This window comes from Grammomys surdaster, unplaced genomic scaffold (genome assembly GCF_004785775.1).
Source record: "Grammomys surdaster isolate TR1022 unplaced genomic scaffold, NIH_TR_1.0 340, whole genome shotgun sequence".
NCBI lineage: Eukaryota > Metazoa > Chordata > Mammalia > Rodentia > Muridae > Grammomys > Grammomys surdaster.
In genome coordinates, this window is record NW_021604759.1 from 455344 (window position 1) to 474209 (window position 18866).

Consider the following 18866-nt stretch of genomic DNA (forward strand, 5'->3'; position numbering starts at 1 on the left):
ACAGGCAGTCCACACTTTTCTTGTGATAGAGAGAGCAGAAGTGTAAGAGTCAGAGGGCAGCTTTCTCATGTTATGTAATCCTCTTATAGACAGACTACATCTTCCAAATTTTTACATTGCATGATGATATCAGTACTTTGTTCATTTCCTGTACACATTCTGTGTTGGGATTTCCTAAGATTCTCCTGTAAGTACTTTGTTCACAAGGGTAACGGAACTGAGTGAGTGAATGCTGTCTGTCACAGAAGACCTGACTCTAGTCTCTCACCAGAGAGGATCTGCAGCAGGTATAGAAAATTTGCTGAGAATTACATAACTGGTAATTTTGTGATTATTTAAATTTTGTTCTGTTATCTCAAAAATGTTTATTCTTATTTCCACATCTATAACTTATAAATAACTTTGAATCAAAGAAGAGTTGGAAGACTCCATCCATGTAGAAGTGGTAAGGACAGAGAATCTAGAATCCCTTTTCAAAGTTCAGTTGTGTCAGGCATGAATAGAAACAGAAAAGTCTTGCATCAATGCCTATGACACAACAGGTTAAACAAAACTAAGAGTGCCCTAAAATTATTCAGGAAAACTATCCAATGTAATGATAGTCATTACCTCCTCAAGGACAGTCCTCACCAGGCCATGCCCTTTCCACATTGGATCTGCTTTGATGGTTCAGTCTAAGCCATGGAGACAGGAAACCACAGCTGTGGGACAGACTTCATCTTGGTTGGTCTTTTCCAGTATGGACACATGGACATCTTCCTCTTCACAGTCATCACCATCCTCTTTGCAGTGGCTCTCATAGGCAATATCACACTGGTCCATCTCATCAGGCTGGACCGAGCACTCCACACCCCCATGTACTTCCTCCTCAGCCAGCTCTCCATCATTGACATGATGTACATCTCCACCACTGTGCCCAAGATGGCAGCTAACTTCCTCTCAGACACCAAGGCCATTTCCTTTATGAGTTGTGCAATCCAAGCTTTTATGTTTCTGACCCTGGGTGGGTCTGAGGCCCTCCTGCTTGGCTTCATGTCCTATGACAGGTATGTAGCCATCTGCCGGCCCTTGCACTACCCTGTGCTCATGAGCAGGAGCATCTGCTGCTCCATGGTTGCCAGTGCCTGGAGCAGCAGCTCCATCAATGCTTTAGTGCACACAGTGTATGTATTTCAACTTCCGTTCTGTGGATCTAGGATGGTTAACCACTTCTTCTGTGAGGTTCCATCTCTCCTGCCACTGGTGTGTGAAGACACCTCCCAATATGAGCATACAGTCCTCATGAGTGGGCTTGTCATTCTGCTGCTACCCTTTCTGGCCATCCTAGCTTCCTATGCCCGGGTGTTAGTTGTTGTATTCCAGATGGGATCAGGGCAGGGACAGAGTAGAGCTGTTTCCACCTGCTCCTCCCACCTGACTGTGGCCAGCCTGTTCTATGTCACCACTCTCTGCACCTATACACAGCCACATTCCTTGCATTCTCCTGGAAGGGACAAAGTGTTGGCTGTGCTGTACTCAATTGTCACCCCTGCTCTGAATCCGTTCATCTACAGCCTGAGGAATAAGGAGGTCATGGGGGCCCTGAGGAGACAAATGGGGTGATGGATGTTAATGTAGAAAGTGGGACTTTGGGTCACCCTGTGGACTGATATAAAGGCTAGTCTTGGACACTCTCTGGGATGATTTCAGGACTGTTATTCTGGTGGAAGCTCACCAGCTTGTCTCACTAACTGAAAGAGAGCACAGAACTAAGCCCGAACAGTGTCACACTGAGTTGATGATTTCAATCTGGATGTTGGCTCTGAAGTGGATGGAAGGGCTTTGTCCCTGGCCCTGGCATCTCTGACTTCCTTTCAGCCTGGGTTGGTTTTCCACAGAACCTTCTGCCCTGATGCAAGGAACTGTGGCTTCTCAGACTGTGGAAGTCAATACAGTTGCCTGCTCTCTCTTTCTCTGGATGCTCTTTCTGCAGTTTATGAGTCCAGCTGCACATTTCTAGATATTTTACATAAATCTAGAACAATTTACTGATTTTTGTTACATGTACAAGTATTATATAAAAGTGTGTGTTTTATACTGTGACATGTTTTAATGGAAATCCTTAAAGAAATATGGAAGGAGATAAGTTAATGCTTGCTTTGATGCTTGTGTGACTATTACCACCTGAGTAAGATTTCTAAGCTCTCCTAAGTGATATAATGATGTCTTGCTGACTTCCTTCATTAATACTCTTCCCAAAACTTAACTAATGGCTCTGTAATAAACATCATCAGTGGATCTGTCTGACAGCATGCACTCTGTCCCTCTCCTCCTTCACCTTTATGCTGCTCTCTCAGCAGCCACGGGAGCTTATGATCAGGACGTTTAGACAAAAAGAACCAGAATGGTTCTGCTTTAAAAGTCCAAATACAATTTCTGTATTTTTCCAATGGCTAATGTACAATAAGTGCTGATAGCAATAATTTTATCTCAAGAAAATTTCCTGTGTCTATACTGACTATCCTGAAGCTCCCTATGTAGAGCAGAATAGCCTCAAACTAGTTTTGGGAATGGAGTTGTATGTCAGCATGCATAGATTTTTAAAAAACATTCACTGGCTTTTGTTTTTGTTGTTTAATTTGAAGTAACAGATGCTTGTGAGCCACCATGTGGATGCTGGGAATCAAACCTGGGTCCTCTGGAGGAGCAGTCAGTGCTCTTATAGTCCAGCTTTCTAGGACCTCTGCATTCTCAAAATGGTCAACTCACTGTCATGTAGTCCAAGAACCAATGAATGAAAAGTTCTATGCACCTAAGTACTGGTGTAAGTAACAGGACAAGTAATTTCCAGTATTAAATTATATATGTTGTTGGGCTAGACATTGGACACAGTGGTGGCGTAGCTGTTAATAACACTGGCTGCTCTTCTAGAGGACTTGAGTTCAAATCCCAGCACACTTGTAAGGTAGCTCACATCTGTCTGTAGCTCCATCTCCAGAGCATCTGATGCCTTAGGCCTCCAGGAGCACTTATGTGCATAGATCCATGTCCACATACATACATACATACATACATACATACATATATACATGCATGCATGCATGCATACATACAACTGCTAATATATGATGTCAAATATTTTAGAGATTCATTGTTGCTTCTTTGTAATTGGTGCCAATAAATAGAGTGATAATTCTAATGACACATAGAACACCTCTTCTTGGCACTAATAAAAATGAATTGCATCTGTTGCCTGTGTGTGTGATCCCATTCCCATAACTGGGGTGACTTGTCCTGCCTCAATGGGAAGAGGACGCACACTGCTTTGCTGAGACTTGATGTGCCAAAGTGGGGGAGTAACCAGGGGGTCCCCCACTTGCTCAGAGAAGAAGGGGAAGAGGAATAGTGAAGGAATTATGTGAACAGGAAATGGGAGGAGACAGCAATCAAATGTAAATTGAATAAATTAATTAATTAATGGAAATAAAGAATGTACTCCATAAGTTCTATGTGCATATATGTGTGTACATAATATATATATGTGTGTGTGTGTGTGTGTGTGCATGTGTGTGTGTGTATTACATACTATATATGGATACATACATGTGTGTGACAATAAAAGGAAGATATCAAATTGAAAATGGTAAATATGGACAGAGGTTGAAGGAAGAAAGTGAAAAGAAAAAGTAATATTACTGTATTTCACTTAAAAATACATAAAAATATAGTAAAATTTTAAAGTGAAAGGGAATTTACCCAGAGATATCCTACAGAGGATGAAAACAGTGCTCCCCAAAGACATGGGTTATTTAATAGAAATCTAAGTGTCAGGCACAGGATACCTTCCTCAAACTGTCTTAGTTTTCTATTTCTGTGACAAAACACCATGACTGTCAGTGGAGAGATGGCTCAGTGGTTAAGAGCACTTCCTGTTCTTCCAACGGATCTGGTTTCCATTTCTAGCACCAAATCACAGCTCACAACTGCCTAACACTTTATTTCCAGGGTGTTTGGGGAGATTTGGAACTTTTATGATTCTGAGCCTCAGTAAAGTTGGTCACTAGGGTGGGTCTTGACTTTGTGTTCTGTATCCCTACTTCCTGTCCTATGCTCTGCTTCCTGAGTGCAGATGCAATGCGATCAGCCAGGCTCCTGTCCAAACCACCATGCCATCCTTGCCTCCTCTCATGTCCTTGCCATGTTTGTGGTGGAATTCCTCTGGGACTACAAAAAAAGAAATTTTCTCAAGTTGCTTTCATTGGAGAAGTTTATTACAGCACCAGGAAAAGAAATTAGTACAGAAATTGGGTCCAAGTGGCTGAGCCATTGTTGAGAAAAATGTGACCCTGCAGTTGTGAAATGAATGTGGTTCTTGGGACTCTGGAAGTTCTGTCTAGAACAGATAATTTAGATCTTTAGGATAGAAAAGCCCCAGTGTGTTGGATGCAGAACTTAGTGCACCATGTATTGGAAGCTTAGAGATAAGTAAGTTGAGAGAAATGTGGGCAGTAGACACCTAGCTTATGATATTTCTGTGGGAAAAAAATTCTACCAGGGATTAGATAGAACCCAGCCATTCACATGGTATTTTGGACAAGAGTCTGGCTTCATTATGCCCATGTTTTGTGAACTTGAGTGATGTCAGATGTAAGGATAATTAACCAATTGGCTTGGCAGAAAATAGGTATGGAAGTAAACTTAAAGTTTAGACAGAGTACACTCAGGGAATCAGCTGTAGTTGTTGAAGAGTTTAGTGACATTAAACTTGGTGCTTGGCACAGTGACAATGGAGAAAGTATCTTGATAACAAATCTCTACCCATCAAAGACTCCAATGTGTAAAGATACAAGTTACATGAAACAAGCAAGGCTGAACTGAGTCCTTGCTCCTTGACAGGAACTACCTAGGAGATGCTTTCCTGGGGTCAGAACTGGTGCAGCTGTGGTCAGGTGGGAGATAATGTGGGCAGACTCCATGCCAAGCTGACAGCACAACTTGGCTGAATTACACACATGGAGCTGTATGTGAAGGGATGAAATATGAAGGACTGGGGGTGGGGCATGGATTGCAGCTGAGGCCCGGCAATGTGTAGTGGGGTCCAAGTCCCTGCAAGCACCTGTAAAGTGAATCTTAGCCTGCAATGGAGACCCCAGGATGTTAGAGATGCAGACTGTAGGACATCTGCCAAGGATAACCTGCACATGGTGAGGGGCAGGGAAGGCAGAGGCTATGTGTGCTACAGGCAGCCACACCGGAGCAGTGGGGCCACCTAAGCCTTTGAAACAGAGGATTTAGAATACTAGATGCCAGAAAATACAGGGTTTGGCATTTTATCTGCAGGGTTTTGGTCTTGCTGTGTCTTTCCTTACTATACCTTCAGTTCTGTCCTTTAGATGGTGTGTGTGTGTGTGTGTGTGTGTGTGTGTATTACATACCTTTATATATTGAAGATTTTAAAAAATTGTTTGTTTACTCACTCTACATCCCAATCAAAGTCCCCCTCCTCCATTCCCCTCCTCACAAAGTTTTCCTCCCCTTTCCTTCTCCCCTTCTTCTCTGAGAAAGGGGAGTACCCCCTGGGTATCAACGTACCCTGACACATCAAGACACTGACAGACTGGGCACATCCTTTCCCACTGAGGTCAGACAAGTCAGCCCAGTTAGAGGAACATGACCCACAAACGGGCAACAGTTAGGTACAGCCCCCTCTCCACTTGTTAGGGGAGACACATGAAGACCAAGCTGCACACGTGCTACATATGTTAAGGGGGGCTAGGACCAGCTGTAAATGCTATTTGGTTGGTGATTCAAGCTCTGGGAGTCCCTAAGTGTCCTAGTTAGCTGACTCTGATGGTCTTGTTGTGTAGTTCCTGTGCTCTCCTGGTCCCTCCATCTTTTCCCCAACTCTTCCACAAGATGTCCTGAGCTTCCTTTAATATTTGACTGTGGACTTCTGTAGGTGAAAAGGGGTCTTGGTTTTTGGTAGAAGCACTGGCTGGAAGTAGCCCAGAGACCCTGCAAGGGATGAACATTTATTCCACCTCGCTCCCAGCTCCCAGAATCCAGGCTCCTAGCACTTGGCATGGAACTCCATTGACCTGCACTATTCAGTCATGTAGGGCAATGCAGCCCTTCCCAAAGAGCACAAGTAGAGGGCATGACTACAGGCCTCAGGTGTTAGAGAGATTTACATACTAATGAGATACCTGAACACCAAAGGGTGGAGCCAATTAAGCATTCTTCCCCAGACCCTTCCCCCTTCTCCCTCCCTATTTAACTCAGGTCTGCCCTGACTTTCAGGGCAGGTACTGCAAGATCCATCTACAACTGCCATGAAAATAAATCTATTAAACCCATGGACTCCACGTGTCTTTTGGGGCCCTTCTCTGTGTTCCAGCCACAGGGACCCGCAGACCTCTTCATCTGTTTCAGTAAGCTGCTTGGTGGAGCCTCTCAGAGTTTTGTTATGCTAGGCTCCTGTCTGCAACCATACAGAATATGATTAATATTCTCACAGGTTGGTTCTTATTCATGGGATGGGTCTCAAACTGGACCAATTATTGGTAGACCATTCCCTCAGTCCCTACTCCACCTTTGTCCCTGCAACTCCTGAAAGCAGGACAAATTTTGAATAGAAGGTTTTGTGGGTGAGATTGTATCCTGAACATCCCTCCACTGGGAGTTCCGCCTGGCTACAGGAGGTGCCACTTCAGGCTCCATAGACCACAATGCTAGGGGTCTCAGCTAAAGTCAACCTCACATATTCCCTAGAACCTCTTCCATCCCAGATCTCTGGCAAGTCCTAGACATGTTCCTGCCTTCTCCAGCTGACAATATCCACTCACTCTCCTGGCCCTCTTTCCCCACACCTGATCCTTTCCCATTCCTATCCCCTTCTCCTTTCTCACCAAGTTCCCTCCTTGGACCCACCTCCAATGACTGTTTTATTTCCCCTTTTGTGTAAGATTCTAGCATCCTCCCTTGGGCCCTCCATATTATTTAGCTTCTTTTGGTCTGTGGATTGTAGCAGGGTTATCCTGTACTTTATGCTAATATCCACTTGTAAGTAAGTACACACCATGCATGTTCTTTTGGGTCTGAGTTACATCACTCAGCCTGATGTTTTCTAGTTCCATCCATTTGCCTGAAAATTTCATGATGTTCTCATTCGTAATAGCTAAGTAGTATTCCGTTCTGTAAATTAACCACATTTTCTTTATCCATTCCTCAATTGAGGAACATCGAGGTTGTTTCTAGTTTCTGGTTACTACCAATAAAACTGCTATAAAAATAGTGGAGAAGGTGTCTTTGTGGTATTTCAGAGCATCTTTTGGGTATATATACAGGAATATTATACCTGGGTCATGAGGTTGAACTATTTTTAATTTTTTGAGAAACTGCCACCTTGATTTCCTTTTTGGTTGCAGAAGTTTGATCTCCAGCAATGAAGTAGTGTTTCTCTTGCTCCACATCCTCATCTGCATGATCTGAGCCATTAATTGTTTCTTATTCTCTAGAGACTCCTCTGTTAAGAATTTTCTGTACCCCATTTTTAATAGGGTTATTTGGTTTGTTGGTATCTAAATCCTTGAGTTATTTATGTATTTTGGATCTTAGTCCTTGGTTGGATGTAGGGATAGTGAATATCTTTCCCCATTCTATAGGCTGACATTTTGTCCTATTGATGGTGTCCTTTGTCTTACAGAAATCTCCAGTTTCATGAGATCCCATTTGTTCTTTGTTGATCTCAGAGCTTGAGCTATGGATGTCCTGTTCAGTAATTTTTCTCTTGTAATAGTGAGTTCAAGGATATTCCACACTTTCTGTTCTATTAGATTTAGTGTATCTGTTTTTACTCCGAGGTCTTTGATCCACTTGGGATGTGAGTTTTGCCCAGGGTGATAAATATATATCTATTTGCATTCTTCTACAAACAGAAATCCAGTTAGATCAGCACCATTTGTTGAAGATGCTTCCTTTTTCCATTGTATGGGTTTTGGCTCATTTTGTTCTTAGGTGTGTGGGTATATTTCTGAATCTTCTATTTGAATCCATTGTTTGTATACCAGTACAATGCAGGTATTCATTACTATTGCTGGGTAGTACAGGCTTGGAATTGGGGATAGCAATATCTCCGTATGGTCTTTTATTGTTTGGCTTGTTTTAGCTATCCTGGGTTTTTTTTTAATTTTTCCACATAAAGTTGAGAATTGTTCTTTCAAAGTCTGTAAGGAATTGTGTTGGAATATTGATGGGAATTGCATTGAATTGGTAGATTGCTTTTGGTAAGATGGACATTTTTACTGTTAACCATACTAATACATGAGCATAGGAGATCTTTTCACCTTCTTATATCTTCGACAATTTCTTTCTTCAGAGAACTGAAGTTCTTGTCATACAACTCTTTCAATTGCTTAGGATAGAGTTAGACTTAAAAATTTTGTATAGTTTGTGGATATTGTGAGGGATATTGGTTGCCTGACACCTTTCTCAGACTCTTTGTTGTCTTTTTAGTTAATTTTGTATCCAGCAACTTTCCTGAAGTTGTTTATCAACTGCAGGAGTTCTCAGTAGAATTTTTGGGGTTACTAAAGTATACTATCATATCATCTGTGAATAGTGATACTTTGCCTTCTTCCTTTCCAATTTGTATCCCCTTTCTCCTGTTAGTTATCTTACTGCTATGTCTAGAATTTTAAGTATCATATTGAATAGATAGGGAGACAGTGAACAGCCTTGTCTTGTCCCTGATATTAAAGGAATTGCTTTAAAATTCTCTGCATTTAATTCAATGTTGGCTATTGGCTTGCTGCATATTGCTTTCATTGTGTTTATGTATGTACTTGAATCCCTTATCTCTCCAAGTCTTATAACATAAAAGGGTGTTGATTTTGTCAAAGATTTTTTCAGCATATAGTGAGATGATCATGTGGGTTTTCTCTTTTTCACTTAGTTTATATGGTGAATTTAGTTGATGGAATTTGAAATACTGAACCACCCCTGCATCCCTAGGATGAAGTCTACTTGATTGTGATGGATGAAACTTTTCATGTTTTCTTGTATTTGGTTTGTGAGTGTTTTATTGAGTATTTTTTGCATCCATGTTCATAAGAGAAATTTGTCTGAAATTCTCTTTATTTGTTGAGTCTATGTGTAGTTTAGGTGTCAGGGTGACTGTGGCCTCAGAATGAGTTTTGGGTATCAGGGTGACTGTGGCCTCAGAATGATTTTGGTAAAGTTTCTTCTGTTTCTATTTTGTGAACTATTTTGTGAAGTATTGGTATTAGCTCTTCTTTGAAAGTCTGGTAGTATTCTATGCCAAAGCCATCTGGATGTGGACTTTTTTATTGTTGCTGGAGAATTTTAATGACTGCTTCTATTTCCTATAAGGGTTATAGGGCTATTTAGGTAGTTTTCCTGGTCTTCATTTAACTTTGGTAAGTTAAATCTATCCTGAAAATCATCATTTCACTTAGATTTTCCAATTTTGTTGAAAACAGGCATTTGAAGTAAAACCTAATGATCATTTGAATTTCCTTAGTGTGTGTTGTTATGTCTCTATTTTCATTTCTGATGCTGTTAATGTGAGTATTATTTCTCTGCTTTTTAGTTAGTTTGATTTTCTCAAAGAATCATCTCTTCCATTCATTGATTTTTGTGTTGTTCTTTTTGGTTCTTATGGATTGATTTCAGCCCTGAGTTTGATTATTTCCTGCCATCTACTCCTCTTGGGTGTGTTTGCATTTTTTGTTCTAGAGTTTTAGGGGTGCTGCTTAGTAGCTTGTATGAGATCTATCCAATTTCCTTATGAAGGCACTTAGTCCTATGAACTTTTCACTTAGCACTGCTTTTACTGTGTCTTATAAGTTTGGGCATGTTGTTCCTACATTTTCATTGAATTTTAGAAAATCTTTTATTTGTTTCTTTATTTCTACTTTTACCCAGTATCCATTGAATAGAAAATTGTACAGTTTCCACGAATATGCCTGCTTTCTCTTGTTTCTGTTGTTGTTGAAGTCCAGCCTTACTCCATGGTGATCTGATAAGATGGAAGAGATTATCGCTATCTTGTTGTGTTTGTTGAGGCTTGCCTTGTGAATGACTATATGGCCAGTGTTGGAGAAGGTTCTATGAGATGCTGAGAAGAAAGTATATTCTTTTGTGTTTAGTTGAAATGTTCTGTAGATATCTATTAGTTCCATTTGATTCATAACATCAGGTAGTTTCACTATTTCTGTTTAGTTTCTGTCTCAATGACATGTGCATTGGTGAGAGGGAGGTGTTGAAATCTCCCACTATTAATGTGTGGGGATTGATGTATCATTTAAGATTTAGTAATGTTTCATTTATGAATGTGAATGTCCTTGCATTTGGGGCACAGATGTTGAAAATTGAGACATCATCTTGGTGGTTTTCCTATAATGAGTATGTAGTGTCTTCCCCCATCTCTTTGGTTACTTTTGGTTGAAAGTCTATTTTATTAGATATTACAATGACTACTCCAGCTTATTTCTTGGGTTCTTTTGCTTAGAAACCCATTTCCCAAGACCTTTAGTTTGAGCTAATGTTTCTCGTAGTTAACCTTCTTGTGTTGGAGTTTTTCTCTAGTATCTTCTATAGGCCTGGATTAGTGGAAAGATATTGTTTAAAATTGGTTTTGTCATGAGATATCTTATTTTCTCCATCTATGGTGATTGAAAGTTTTGTTAGATATAGTAATCTGGGCTGACATCTGTGGTCTCTTAGGGTCTGTAAGACATCTTCCCAGGACCTTCTGGGCTTTAGAGTTTCTGCAGAGAAACCAAGTGTAATTCTGATAGGCCTGTCTTTATATGTTACTTTGCCTTGGTCCCCTGCAATTTTTAATAGTCTTTCTTAGTTCTGAACATTTAGTGTTTTGATTAATATGTAGTGAGAAGATTTTCTTGTGCAGTCCAATCTATTTGGTATTCTGTAAACTTTTTGTATGTTTATACCTGTCTCTTTCTTTAGGTTATGGAAATTACCTTCTATGATTTTCTTGAAGATACTGTCTGGGCTTTTGAGCTGGGAATCTTCTCCTTCTTCTATGCCTATTATTCTTAGGTTTTGTTTTTTTCATAGTGCCCCAAATCTCCTGGAAATTTTCTGTTAGAAAATTTTACATTTTGCATTTTTGACAGAAATATTGATTTCTTCTATCATATCATCTACACCTGAGATTCTCTCTTCTATCTCTTTTAGTCTATTGGTGATGCATGCATCTGTATTTCTTGTTCCCTTTCCCAAATTTTTCATCTCCAGGATTACTTCAGTTTTTGTTTTCATTATTACTTCTAATTCAATTTTCAAGCCTTGAGCAGGTTTGGTCATTTCCTTCACCAGTATAATTGCATTTTCCTGTATTTCTTTATATTTATTTGTTTCCTCATTAAGGACCTCTTCCTATTTGATTGTATTTTACTGTATTTCTTTATGAGATTTATTTGTTTCCTCTTTTAAGGCCTCTATCATCTTCATAACAATAGACTTACAGTCATTTTCTTGTGACTCATGTATATTAGGATATCCAGGGCTTGCTGTAGTAGGATAGTTAGAAGCTGGTGGGGCCATAATGCCCTGGTTTTTGTTGATTGCTGTCTGGTTGTCCCTGGTGTTAGCAGGCCTGGTAGCCCCTGTAGGCAGCAGGGCTCTGGAACTACAGTTAGAGCTGGTCATTCCTGATGACAGCAGGCCCTGTAATTACAGGTAGAGCTGGTTGTCCCTTGTGGCCTCAGGCTTCCATGGTTGCAGGCAGAGCTGGTACTCCCTGATGGCTTCAGGGCTCTGGTTGTCCTTGATGGCAGCAGGCTTTGAGGGATGCAGGCGCAGCTGGTAGTCCCTGATGGCTGCAGGCCTCCAGGCTTGCAGGTAGAAGTGTGGACTGGTAGGAGCACAGAGCATAAGGGCAGACCTCATGGTTTCTGGGATTGCTGGGGAACACAATGTGCAGGAGATTGGGTTGTGGGGATCTCATGTGGTTGTCCTGAGTAGTAGCAGGCCTCCTGGGATGCAGACAGAGCTGTGGTCCAGAGAATGGAGTATAGATCTTGGTTTGCAGGTAGAAGTGTGGACCACAAGTTGTAACACACAAGGGTTAGAGTACTCTGTAATATAATGTAGATAATAATTTGGCTTTTTAGTTTTTTTAATAGGGAACCATAATTCATAAATTGCGTTGGGTTTCATGAGAGTCTAGACTTTAGTCTTTTCAACAGTTTGGGGACTGTTGAAGACTATGCGGATTTTCAAGCTGAACAAAATACACTTTACATCCAGATATGATCTATGAGAACCAGGTTGAAATGTGGAGGTCTGAATGAAGAATGTTCTCCCAAAGACTCATATGTTTAAGTACCTGGTCCCCAGCTAGTGGGACTGTTGCAAAAGACTGTAGAATCTTCATGAGGAAGAGCCTCACTGGAACAAGAGGGTCACTGGGAGTATGTTGGGGGATGTTCTTGTACACTGTGTATTCAGATTCTGATTTCTATGCCCAGATATCTAATTGCAGTCCAGAAATTGACATGCTTAGCCATCTCCAGGAACTAAGTTATCTAAAAAAAATCGACCATGACTAATTGGTTAATAAACATCTTATCATCCAATTAGCTGTTCAGAAGAGAATATGGCAGGACTTCCAATCCCAGGTTGGGGGGTATCAAAGACAGAGGCAGAGTAGATAAGTACCATGAGGAGAAGAGATGTGAACAGACCACCTGGAGAGAACAAGAGGGCTTGCCATGAGGAAATGATGAGAGAGCAGCCATGAGGACACACATGGGCCTGAGTGAGCCAGGGCATGACCAATGCAGGTAAGGGGCATTTGTCTGGGTAGTAGCAGCCTAGTCAGGTTAAAATAGCTCAGAACATGATAAACTTAGACTTACAGGCTTTTATTGAAAATACCAGGAGCTAAAACAAGCTGGATCAGAACATAGAAAAACCAACAATTACTTGTGAGCAAAAAGGGTATAGAAAACCCCTTAAGAATTATTAATACAGGAATGAGCTTTGAGGTTGTGTAGCTTAGCCACAGTTCCAGTTCTCTCCTTTGCTTCCTGAGTACAGCCTTCGGGACATATTGTCATGTTTTTCTTTCTGCTGCCACGTCATTTCCACCTTGATGGTCTATATCCTTCTGGAGCTGTGAGCCAAAAGTCACCCTTCCTCCCTTAGGCTGCTTCGTCAGGATATTTTATCACAGCAGCAAGAGAAGAAATAACATACATGGGATTCTCAATATGGGGTCTATCTTGGTATATTTATGTGATCTTAAAATACACTGTGATCGAGAGTTACAGAAAATTTATTTTTTGGGTGTTTGCAACTAAGAGACAAGCTATTTATTCTGTCTGTCTTTCGTTCAGGAACAGTATTTTTTTCCAAGTGATTTCATATTACTGTAGTGATCTTGCTTATTGTCACAATAGCTTATTTGGGGGAGATATACTTTACTTATTTGTGTGCGTGTGTGTGTGTGTGTCTGTGTGTGTCTTTGTGTCTCTTGTATGTTCATGATTCCACATTCCTCCTCCTTAACATGTCTACATTATCCAATACAGACACAGAATCTGAGGAGGCCACCTCCTGTAGCCAGACAGGAGTCCCTGTGGCAGGATGTTGAGGACACCATCCCACCCACAAAACCTTCAATCCAAAATTTATCTGGCCTACAGGAAGTACAGAGACAAAGATGAAGTGGAGTCTGAGGAAATGGTCCCCGAATAACTGGCCCAACTTGAAACCCATCACCTGAATAAGAACCAATCTCTATCACTATAAATCATACTTTGTTATGTTGAAGATAGGAGGCTAGCATAACAACCAATCCTCTGAAAGGCTCCACCCAGCAGCATACTGCAACAGCTTCCTGAGACCCATAGCCACCATAAAACAAATTGGGGAGCCTTGTGAAGAGTTGGGGGAAAAATGGAAGAACCCAGAAGACATAAGAACTCCACAGTAATGACAACAATATGAATTAACCTGTGCACTTGAGGACTCCCAGAGCCTGAAAACCAACTATAGAGCATTCATGGGCTGGAACTAGGCCTCCCACACATATGTAGCACACGTATACCTGGGTCTTCATGTGTGTTCCCTAACAAGTGGAGAGGGGGCTGTGCCTGACTCTGTGGCCTGCCTGTGGATCATATTCCCCTAACTGGGCTGTCTTGTCTGAACTCAGTGGGAGGGGATGTGACCAGTCTGTCAGTGACTTGAGTCAGAGTGGGATGGTACCCAGGGTATACTCCCCTTTCTCAGAAGAGAAGGGGAGAAGGAATGGGTAGGGGGTTTTCATTGGAATGTAAAGTGAATAAATTAATGTTTTAAAATCTCCAATATATAAAGGTTTATGAAATAAATTCCCCATCTAAAGGAGAAGAATGAGGACATAGTAAGGAAAGATCGGACCACAGCGAGATCAAAACCCAGCAGAGAAAACAACAAACCATGCAATTCCGTGTCTGGCATCTAAGATTTGAAATCCTTTCTGTTGCAAAGGTTTAGGTAGCCCCACTGCTCCAGTGTGGCTGTCTGTAGCACACATAGCCTCTGCCTTGGCCTGCTCCTCACCATGTGCAAGTTATCCTTGGCAGATGTCCCACAGTTCTTCATCTCCAACATCCTGGAGTCTCTGTTGCAATCTAGGCTTCACCTTCACAGCTGCATGCAGGGACTTGGACCCTGCAATCCATGCCCCACCCCTAGTCCTTCATATTTCATCCCTTCACATATAGCTCCATGTGGACAATTCTGACAAGTTGTGCTGCCAGCTTGGCATGGAGCCTGCCCCCATGTCTCCCACCTGACCACAGCTGCATCAGTTCTGACCCTGGGGAAGCATCTCCTAGGTAGTTGCTGTGAAGGAGCAAGGACTCAGTTCAGGCTTTCTTGTTTCATGTAAACTTGCATCTTTACATGTTGGAACCTTTGATGGGTAGGGATTTGCCATCAAGATACTTTTTAACCACGACATTTTGGGGAGGTATCCTGTGTCTGACACTTAGATTACTATTAAATAACCCATGCCTTTTGAGAGCATGGGTTTTCTTCTCTGTTGGATATCTCTGGCTATGTTCCCTTTCACTGTAAAATTTTACTGCATTTTTAAGTGAAATACAGTAATATGCCTTTCCCTCTTCCCTCTACTCCCCAAAACTGCATCCACATTTCCCATGTTCAATTTGATATCCTTCTTTCATTATTACTGTTACAGACATGAATGTATTCATATATAGTATATATAATATAGGTATATAATAAGTTATGTACACACATGTACAAATACAACTTGAGAAATACATTCTTTTTTCCCATTTATTTATTCATTTTACATCCAGACCACTCCTGCCTCATGGCTCTCCCTCACAAAACCCTCCTGCATTCCCTACCTTTTCTCCTATGAGAGGGTGGGGCACCCTGGGTATCTGCCCACCCTGATGCATAAACTCTGTGCAGGGCTAGGGGTATCCTCTCCCACTGAGACAAGACAAGGCAACCTAGTTAGAGGAATTGGACCCACAGATAGACAACAGGTGCAATTCCTTTTTATTACTACCAGAACAGGTATTTCTATTGTCTTTAAAATTATCACTCTAATTATTGGTACCAAATACAAAGAAGCAACACGGAATCTCTAAAATACTTCACATCATATATTATTATGTATAAGTGTGAGTATGACATGGATATATGCACGTAAGTGCTCCTGGATGCCAGAGGCCTCAGATACCCTGGAGTTGGAGCTATAAACAGTTGTGAGCTACCTTACAAGAGTGCTAGGATTTGAACTCAAGTCTTCTGGAAGAGCAGCAATGCTGCTAATACTGGGAATTACTCATTGTGTTACTTACTCCAGTACTTAGGTGCATAGAACTTTTCATTTATCTTTTCTTGGACTACATGACAGTGAGTTCAATATTTTGAGCATGCAGGAGCTCTAGAAAGCTGGCTCAACAGTTAAGAGCACTGAATCCTCCTCCAGAGGACCTGTGTTTGATTTCCACCATCCACATGGTGGCTCAAAAGCATCTGTGACTTCAACTTACAACAAAAACAAAAGCCAGTGACTGTTTTATAAAATTTGTGCATGCTGGAACACAACTTTAATCTCAACACTTGAGGGAAGAGGGAGAAGAGTCTCCTTGAGTTTTAGGCCATTCTGGTCCACATAGAGAGGTTCAGGATAGCTGGGACTACATAGAAATACTATATACATACATACATACATACATACATACATACATACATACGTACACACGCACACACACACATATAATCTTGTTCTTAAAATATATTCAGAAAGTTTCTTGAAATAATATTATTGCTCTCAAAATTTATTGTATATTAGCTATGGACAAATACAGACATTTTTTTATGGATTTCTAAAGCAGAACTACTCTGAGTCTGTTTCTCTAATGTATTTATCCTAAGTTAGTATGTGTGATCAGCATAAACATAAACATGGGAGACCGACATAAAAGGTGTTCTTGGAGAGAGACAGACGCATCCTGTCAGACAGATTAGTTAATGATGTTCCTTACAAAGTCACAGTGAAGTTTGGGAAACGGCGTTAATAAAGGGAGTCAGCAGGACATCATTAAACAGCTTAGGAGAGCTTGGAAATCTTAGTCACATGGTGACAGTCACACAAGCATCAAAGCAAGTTCCCTCCCTATTTCTTTCAGAATTGTCCTTTAATTATGTCATGTTATAAAAACAGACAGATATTCATATGTAATTGTTGTGCCTGCAAAGGAAAACCAATGAAATATTCCAGTTTTATGTAAAATATCTGAAAAGGTACAGCTGTACACATAAAATACAGAAAGAGCTTCCAGAGCTAGAGGTAGGAGAGTGTAGACCAGGCAACTGTACTGACTACTAAAGTCTGAGAAGCCATGGTGCCTTGAATCAGGGCAGAAGATAAGAAAGTTCCATGGAAAACCAACCCGGGCTGATGGGCTACCAGAGATGACAAAGAGAGACAAAACGCTTCCATCTCCCCAGAAGCCAACATTCATATCAAACCGTGAACTCAGTGAGACACTGTGTGGGTAAAGGTTCATGCTCTTCTTCAGTCAGTTAGAAGAACTGGTGAGCTTCCACCAGAATTTCAATCCTGAAATCGTCCCAGAGAGTGTCCAATAATAGCCTTTATATCAGTCCACAGAGCTACCCAAAGTCCTGAGTCACTATCCATCATCCCATTTGTCTCCTCAGGGCCCCCATGACTTCCTTGTTCCTCAGGCTGTAGATGAACGGGTTCAGAACAGGGGTCACAATTGAGTAGAGAACAGCCACCACTTTGTCCCTTCCAGGAGAATGCAAAGAGTGTGGTTGGGTGTAGGTGCAGAGACCGGTGATATAGAACAGGCTGGCCACTGTCAGGTGGGAGGAGCAGGTGGAAACAGCTCTACTCTGTCCCTGCCCTGAACCCATCTGGAATACAACAACCAACACCCGAGCATAGGAAGCCAGAATGGCCAGGAAGGGTAGCAGCACAAGGACAAGGACACTCATGACAATCATATGCTCATACTGGGAGGTGTCTTCACACACCAGTGGCAGGAGAGATGGAACCTCACAGAAAAAGTGGTTAACCATCCTAGATCCACAGAACGGAAGTTGAAATACATACACTGTGTGCACTAAAGCATTGATGGAGCTGCTGCTCCAGGCACTGGCAACCATGGAGCAGCAGATGCTCCTGCTCATGAGCACAGGGTAGTGCAAGGGCCGGCAGATGGCTACATACCTGTCATAGGACATGAAGCCCAGCAGGAGGGCTTCACATCCAGCAAGGCTCAAGAACATAAAAACTTGAATCTCACATCCTAGAAAGGAAATGGCCTTGGTGTCTGAGAGGAAGTTAGCTGCCATCTTGGGCACAGTGGTGGAGATGTACATCATGTCAATGATGGAGAGCTGGCTGAGGAGGAAGTACATGGGAGTGTGGAGTGCTCGGTCCAGCCTGATGAGATGGACCAGTGTGATGTTGCCTGTGAGAGCCACTGCCAAGAGGATGGTGATGACTGTGAAGAGGAAGGTGTCCATGTGTCCATACTGGAAAAGACCAACGAGGGTGAAATCTGTCCCACAGCTGTGGTTTCCTGTCTCCATGGCTTAGACTGAACCATCAAAGCAGATCCAATCTGGAAAGGGCATGACTTTGATGATCCATTACTGGACTCACTGTAGGGCACTCTTTTCTATCCTTGTTTTAGACTTTCATCTGTTGAAAAATAGTTCTTTTAGTTATTTTTATTTATTCTTACTTTTGCCAAATAGGTAATAGTTACATATTCTAATGTAAGAGGTTGCTCTTTCAGAGGGTGCATGTAGAATGCATGCACATAATTGTGGGATCTCCTTCTCTATCTCCTTCATTCCTCCTGGTCATTTCTCATGTTTGAGGTCTGCAAGCTCTTCCTGATCAAGGTCTTCATAAATACAAACACCCAGAGCTCTTTCTAAGGAATTCATGTCACAGTCACTTCTTGTAGCAGATGAAGGTCTGAAAAAAATACTCATTTAAATTTTTTGACACAATTTTGTGTGGCTCATGTTGGTTTTGGATACCATGTAGCCACGCATAGAATCATGGTCTTGTTATCCTCCTCCCTCTGCCTCCCATGTGCTAGGATTACAAGGGTGCACCATCGCACCCACATTGTGAAATACTGGATCAAACGAAGGCTTACTTCAGCATAGGTGAACACTGTTCCAATGAACTAAACCACTAGTCCTGCATTGATTACTTGAACTCAACATAAAATAAACAACTTGAAGTTTACCATGCAAGAAATCAACATAATCTATCTCAATGAGTATTAAATTACAATCAAAATGAACTTAAAAAA

At 41.5% G+C, this 18866-nt stretch overlaps 2 protein-coding genes across 2 annotated transcripts; one reads left to right on the forward strand and one right to left on the reverse strand.

The window, feature by feature from the left end:
- The first annotated feature begins 681 nt into the window (after positions 1-681).
- Positions 682-1602, forward strand: LOC114630517 (olfactory receptor 2AK2-like). The gene has a single exon (XM_028778751.1). It carries the CDS (start codon positions 682-684, stop codon positions 1600-1602), a length of 921 nt encoding a protein of 306 aa, XP_028634584.1.
- Positions 1603-17205: 15603 nt separating this feature from the next.
- Positions 17206-18126, reverse strand: LOC114630515 (olfactory receptor 2AK2-like). Its single transcript, XM_028778750.1, has one exon. The coding sequence runs from the start codon at positions 18124-18126 to the stop codon at positions 17206-17208; it is 921 nt and encodes a 306-aa protein (XP_028634583.1).
- Between the last annotated feature and the right edge of the window lie 740 nt (positions 18127-18866).

Coding starts and splice junctions, on each gene's coding strand:
- LOC114630517 (XM_028778751.1), top strand. CDS start 682: ATGGAGACAGGAAACCACAGCTGTGGGACAGACTTCATCTTGGTTGGT.
- LOC114630515 (XM_028778750.1), bottom strand. CDS start 18,126: ATGGAGACAGGAAACCACAGCTGTGGGACAGATTTCACCCTCGTTGGT.